Here is a 7,393-nt window from a genome sequence, read left to right as displayed (position 1 = left end):
CTTTGCTGGAGCATTATATACTACATGGTATTTATGTCTCTGGTCTGTTGTGTTTATGATAATAGAGATACTTACATTGTTCTTTGTGCCTCCAGTCATCCCGCCTCCTTGGGTCTTGTCCAGATTTGGTTCAGCCTTGGTCCTGTTCCTTGTGCCTTACCCTCCAGCCACTTTCCTGCCTTGCCTGTCCTGCCGAGTCCTCCATCTCTGGAACCCTTTCTGGATTCACCTCGGTGCTCCACCTCCATACCTAGATCTGTAAGGAAAGACAAACAAATCAGCCTCAACATTCAGTCTCTTCCTCTAGACCCACCTGACCTCATTCTTTCTCCTCAGAGGTTCCAGGAGATCACATGTAAATATTGCCACTCACTGTATATAAATTAACACCGTTTAACCTTTGTATTTTGGAGTCTTGTCTTGTTGTGGGTCTCATGCAAATCTGGGTTTCGCAAGATCATTACAGAAATGCTCCAGCCAAATCAAAAGACCCACAATGAGACCGGTGGCGAAAAAGCTCCATTTACCTCTCAGGTGGAGCAAATCGACAAATTAGAAAGCATGATTCATTGTATCTTATTGCAACAACAAGCAAGTCAGTCCAACATGCTAGAACTAGAAGGTCTGGTTTTCTTGATTAACCAAAGACTCTCACCTCCTACAGTTCCAGCCATTCCACAGGAACCCAGTCCCATCATCTCGGCCTCCAAGTTTAACCCCACAGCTCAGCAGGTAATTGTTAAACCATCAGAGTTCTTTTCTGGAAGCCCTGCCCATTGTAGAGGTTTCCTCTTACAATGCAAACTAGCTTTCAAGGGAGCACCTCTACTCTACATTTCCAGCATCTCAGAAATTACTTACTTTGTCAGTCAATTAAAGGGTGATGCACTCCAGTGGGGTGATTCATTCTTGCTACCCCATGACTTGGATTCTGTACCTTATGATGTCTTTTGGGAGGAGTTTTGCAAAATATTTGACCGCCTGCTCCAGGAATTCAATGCCGTAAAATGCCTCCTAGGACAAAGACAAGGCAAATGACCAGTATCTGAACATGCCCTCAAGTTCCGCATCACCGCTGCCCAAACTGGTTGGAATGAGAATGCCTTACAACAGTGGTCCCCAACCTTTATTGCGCCACGGGCCGGTTTAATGTCAGAGTATATTTTCATGGACCTGGGGGGACGGTCTGAGGGTCCTGCCCCAGAAAATTTTGGATATAGTAGATGCTATTTCCAGCACGGTGGCGCAACTGGTAGAGCTGCTGCTTCTCAGCGAGCAGGTCCTTGGTTCAAACCCCGGTCCAGGGGCCTTTCTGGGTGGAGTTTGCATGTTCTCTCCGTGCATGCGTGGGTTTTCTCCGGGTACTCCGGTTTCCTCCCACAGACCAAAAACATGCATGTTAGGCTGATTGGTAACTCTAAATTGTCCCTAGGTGTGAGTGAGAGAGTGAATGGTTGTTTGTCTCGTTTGTTTCTATGTGTCCCTGTGATGGACTTGCGACCCGTCCAGGGTGTCCCCCGCCCCTCGCACAGTGATTGTTGGACATGGGCACCGGCGACCCCCGTGACCCAAAATGGAATAAGCGGGTAAAGATAATGGATGGATGGATGGATGGATAGATGCTATTTCCTGCATTCTGGTGTATTTTACAAAGGTTTATTTCAGTAGATTAACATGAAACAAAAGATGTAAACTCATTATTGAAATGACTGCAAAGCGTTCGTAATGCAAAACTGCTGCAGCTCTGCAGGTAAACTGCTGCAGCTCTGCAGGTAAGGGGCGTTCACTTCAGGACTAATTGAGATTGCTGATTTGTCAGTTGCTTAATTGTCAGTTATAAACATCCTCATTAAAAGAAACAAACATTTGAAATATCTGTCTGTGTGTAACGAATGAATATACAAGTTTCAGTTTTTTGAATGGAATTACTGAAGTAAATCAACTTTTTCACAATATTCTAATTTTATGACCAGCACCTCTATTTCAAATTTATGTTTAATCACTTTTTGTGTGATTTATAAGTGTATTAAGTGCAGGATCATTTCTCATTTAATTAGTATATCCCACAGCGGGGTCAGCTGTGCCTCGTCATCCTTCTCGCTGCTCCGAAGTGATTCACACATCAGATTGTTCACAAAAGCGCAGGAACTTAAGGCGCCAGTATACTGCTGCGCATGTCCGTTCACACGTACGTACGCATGTACTGTATGCAGAGGGTTCAGACATGATACTCCAGTGTACACCCTGAGCGGCTGCAGAGCAGCTTCACAGACAAGGGGCGTTTACCTTCGGGACAAATTGAGGTCGCCGATTGCTCATTTGCTGACACTGTTAGGAGTGCGCGGGGAACCCAGATGATATGAGACCCAGAACGAGGCAGACACAGGGGAAATACAAAAGAACAGTGTTTATTATTTACAGTGAGTTAAATCACATCCACAGGCTGCTGGTCTGAGGCTCCTGGAAAGAGGGACGACAGGTTATTAGCTGTCCAACGGGGAAGGCCCAAGTTGTTTGTTAAAAGAGTGTTTGTCCTTACAGTCCAACCTGAAGGGGAGAGCTGGTCCTTCAGTCCAAGGCGAGCGAGCAGCAGAGGGAAATCCACAAGAGTCCAAAAGGGGAACGAGGAAGGCTGGCACTGGAGGCAAAGAGGCACGAGGAATACCTGAGAGGCCTAGGGATCCAAATCAGGTCACGAGGGAATCCAAAGAGCACGAGGAACAGGAAACTGGAAAAAAGAGCAAAAGGTGAACAAATTCTTTTCACCAAGACATTTGCCTCACAACAGTACAATACCATAAGAGGTGATATGCTCCAGCGTTGAATCACACCGGACTGCAGCCTTAAGTAGATGGAGAGGCTCATCAGGCTGATGGCCGCCAGGTGTTGGTAATCAGCGGCCATCAGCAAGGCAGGCTGCAGACAGTGGGACCCTTACAGACACGCCTATTGGATTGATTGACAGGTCAGAAAAAGAAAAAAAAAGCGAGCGCTGGCAGCCTCTGCCGCAGCGGTGTTCTGTGTTTATATGTTGTTAATAAAAAGATCTAAAAATTTAATAAAAAAAAAAACAGGGAGCGCTGGCTGTACAGCCCACACATCAGACCAGCACACCAGGAAATCTCCAGACCCTCCCGCAGTCACACTGGACCTGAGTTTAATTCGCTCGTGACAAATTCCTCTATTTCTCACCATTTCTGTCATGGCAACAACGGAGGAGGAAGAGTTCTCTTGTCTCTTGGCACAAAAAACAAAAGAAAAGGCCAGATCAGAGATGGAGAAGGGGAATTTAATACATTGGTGTCGCATACAAAACAGTCCGTCGCTGGGCAGTTTATTGTGCGACACCGCGTACGCGTATGCAGTCGTAAAAATTTGAGCTTTGCTCGGCGGGTACGCTGGGGGGTACGCACGTACCTCTGCGTACGTACGTGCGTACCACTGCATATGGATATACGCGGCAGTATACTGGGGGCTTAAAGCATATCGCAAAACTTCAATTATATTTGTGTTTTTAAATAAAATTGCCCATGACTTTGAACTTTAAGGGGCGGAGATTTGTTTTAAGACCAGAAGCAGAAATGCGAAGGAACAGCTCTGATGTGAATTCAAAAAAGTTCAAGACAAAACCAGCTCTGATATGATATTAGGAAGCTTTGTTTAAAATTATAGTTTTATTTAGTTGATAGTTTTACAGTCACTCTTTGTCAGGCGGGTTGAAAAATATGCAGTGTAATCCTTCTAATGTGCAGACACGACCACACACCTCCTCCTGTCCTGTCTGCTTCAGACCACGCAACTAAATTACTCCACCCGAACGGACAATGTAGAACCAATCTGCGCATGCATCTAACAGAAATTGAAACTTACCACTTGTGTATGTTGACCTGCGTCAAGAGTGAGTCATTGACAGATGTGGTCGAGAGAATCTGGTGATTTTTCAAAATAAAAGTTGTTGTTTTTTTTCTGTGCGGCCCGGTATAAATTTACCCACGGCCTGGTACCGGTTCGGGGCCTGGAACCGGTCCGCGGCCCTGTGGTTGGGGAGTAATGCCTTACAAGGTACATTTTTACATTCTCTATCTAACTCCATAGAAGACCAGATTGCTTCTTGTGAGGAACTAAAAAGTTTTGATGAACTGATAAATCTTGCTATTTGCATTGATGATTGCTTCCGGGAGTGCAAAAAGGAAAGGGACTACAACTCCCAGAGAACCTCCACTTCTGGGTTCACAATGTCAACAGGTGAGCATAACCCCTACAAACTCATCTCAGACAACTTCAATTCCCAGAGACACTTTTCTTCTGGGTTTCCCTCACCACCAGTTGGTCTGGTAGCTTGCCTTCTGGTATTACCAGAACCAGAACCTTTGCAGGTGGGCCATACCCATTTATCTCCTGAGGAGAGGCAAAGGTGCAAGGACTCTAACACATGCATATATTGTGGCAATCCAGGGCACTACTTAGTTAATTGTCTGTTTGGGGGAAACGAAAATGCCTGCCAGTAAAGAGAGAGAGAGGTTGGTGGGAACCGCTGCACCCTCTCCCACTTACAGATTAACTTTAGCCACGATAATACAAACCAACCAGAACTATTTACCTGTTTCAGTGCTAGTAGATTCAGGTGCTGAGCAAAATCTAATCAATGTGGACCTGGTAAAATAATTAACTACACCTACCCAAAAAATCTCTCCTGTATCAGTGGCAGGTGTCACAGGTGACATTGGGCCAAATTAAATTCAAGACTTTGGGCTTAAACTTAATCATCTCCAGCAACCATCACGGAGTAAAAGACTTTTATGTCTTCGAATCACCTAATAACCAGTTAATTTTGGGGTACCCTTGGCTGAAGAAACACAATCCCAAACATTAATTGGGAGCTCAGAAGAGTGGAGGGATGGAGTAATTACTGCTCTCCACCACACAGCGATAGAAGCTCCTCAGGACAGAGCTCCCAAGTCCAGCTCTCCATAGCTTCCTGAGGAAGTAGAGACGCTGGTGGACCTTCTTAACCAGACAAGAAGTGTTGGCAATCCAAGTGAGATCAATAGATATATGCACCCCCAGGTACATGTAACAAGAGACCACCTCCACAGCTGCTCCTTCGATGTATAGGGGATGAAAAGGATCCTTGTCCCTTCTGAAATCCACCACCATATCCTTGGTCATCTTCACATTGATGTAAAGATTATTGTCTCTACACCACTGCACTAGGTGTTCCACCTCCTCTCTGTATTTGGACTCATCATTGTTCGTGATGCATCCCACTACTGCTGTGTCATCCACAAACTTCACTATACAACAGCTGTATGGCAGCTTCTCTAATTGACAGCTAGTTGAAGATATAATGCAGTGATAAAGTACAATATTATATGCTAAAAATAGGTTTACAAATGCTTATTGAGCTTACAACGTAGTAACTTAGTCTGAAATGTTTAATGTAACAACTCGAGATGAAATACATAGGTGAACAGATTTGGCTCACTATTTGGCAAGAAACTGGCCAGTTTTGTCTCTTTCTTGCTCTTAATTAATGCATAATAAGCAGTTATCAATGATTTTATTAGCCATCTATAAGGGGAGCCTTACTGTAAAGTGGTAGCAAAACTACAATTGTCAGCACATAGTGATCTCAAACTTTGGAATGAAAGACTTTGGGTGATATGCATCACTTGGAGGAATGCTAAGCCTTTACTTGAAGTGTATCTGTTGGAACAAAGTTAAGTCAGGTCCTCTGGATGGTTTCTTTTTGTTGAAATGTTTCGTCTTTTATCCAAAAGACTTCATCAGTCCGAGGAGCTGCAACAAACTCAGTCCCATAAGTAGCACACTCACATAGTGGGCCAACCAATTTGATGGTGTTGAGATGGTTTTGGAGTATGCCCTCTCCCATCGACTCATCTGAGGCAGCCATGGCCAAAGTGGTTCAAGACATCAAAGGTCAGGCTCAACAATCGAGGTAAAAATATATAACAAATTTAAGTTAAGTCCTCTGGATGTTTTTTTTTTTTTTTTTGTTGAAATGTTTTTGTTTAAACAAAAGAAATAGAAAACAATAGAAAAACAAATCAATAAAAAACCGTCCAGAGGACCTGACTTAACTTTGTTAGATTTTTACACTGGATTACTGAGCATGAACTTTGATGTTTTGAACCACTTTGGCCATGGCTGCCTTAGACGAGTCAACGGGGGACAGGGCGGACTCCAAAAATGGACTGTACTTATATAGCGTCTCTATCTTGTTTCAAGATACTCACAGCGCTTTACACTACAATCTGTGCTCTCATTTACCCATTCATACAGCATGCTACTAGATTTCTACAAAGCTAATTGAACAAATCATTCTAAAGAGACTAATCGGTGCTTTGTCACATTCATACACCGATGGGACACACATAGGAGGCAATGGGGGGTTCAGTGTCTTGCCCAGAGACACTTCGGCAAGTGACTGCTGGTGGATTTGAACCCCCAACTCTTGCATTGGAGGATGACTGCTCTAACCACTCAGCCACAGCCACCCTTTTTATTTAACCATTTTATCATCATCAAACTGGTTGGTCCACTCTGTACATGTGCTGCTTATGGGACTGAGTCGGCTGTGGCTCCTCGAACTGATGGTCTTTTAGATGAAAGACAAAATGTTTTTTTTTTTTTTTTAAAAAGAACCCATCCAGATAACCTGACTTAACTTTGTGTAATGATCTCGGGGAACCCAGATTTATATGAGAGCCGGAACGAGACAAGACTCCAAGATACAAATATTAAACTGTTTATTTATATACAGTGAGTGGCAGTTTTTACAGGTGATCTCCTGGAACCCCTGAGGAGAAAGGCTAATGTCAGTGGGGTCTACAAGCAGAGGCTGAATGTTGAGGTTGATTTGTTTGTCTTTTCTTACAGGTCTAAATGTGGAGGTGGAGCACGAAGGTGAATCCAGAAAGGGTGCCAGAAATGGAGTACCAGGTAGGACAGGCAATGCAGACAAGGCAGGCAAGTGGCTGGAGAGCAAGGCATGAGGGACAAGGAACAAGACCAAGGCTGAACCAGGACTGGACAGGACCCAAAGAGGTGGGATGACTGGAGGCACAAATAATAAGGTAAGTATCACTTTTGTCATAAATACAACAGGCCACAGAAATAAATACCATGTATAGTATATTGCTCCAGCAAAGAGTAGCCCTCAACTGCAGCCTTAAGTAGTGTGGGACCTCATCAGGAAGATGACCAACAGCTGGTGCCAATTAGTGGCCATCTTGGAGAGAGGAGTTGCAGACTGTGGCACTCTTACAGTATCCCCACCCCCAAGAATTGCCCCCTGGCAACCTGAGGCATCTTTTGGGGTGGTCTCTGAAGAAGGTGGTGATGAGACTTGGGTCCAGGATGAATGATAGAG

The 7,393-nt window shown here is 44.3% G+C and overlaps 1 protein-coding gene across 1 annotated transcript in view; it reads left to right on the top strand.

Annotated features, from left to right (window-relative positions):
• The window catches only part of LOC119429235 (Na(+)/H(+) exchange regulatory cofactor NHE-RF2-like), a 25,891-nt gene extending 18,875 nt beyond the window's left edge, over positions 1-7,016 (top strand). The window contains exon 6 of the mRNA XM_037696905.1: positions 6,901-7,016. Within this exon, the coding sequence (XP_037552833.1) occupies positions 6,901-7,016 (116 nt within the window). The remainder of the gene's footprint in view (positions 1-6,900) is intronic.
• The last annotated feature ends 377 nt before the right edge of the window (positions 7,017-7,393 follow it).

The sequence above is a fragment of the Nematolebias whitei genome, unplaced genomic scaffold, assembly GCF_014905685.2.
Source record: "Nematolebias whitei isolate Nwh7 unplaced genomic scaffold, NemWhi1 Nwh_scaf_158, whole genome shotgun sequence".
NCBI lineage: Eukaryota > Metazoa > Chordata > Actinopteri > Cyprinodontiformes > Rivulidae > Nematolebias > Nematolebias whitei.
The sequence above is the reverse complement of the archived record's forward strand: the minus strand, read 5'-3'. Positions and strand labels throughout refer to the sequence as shown.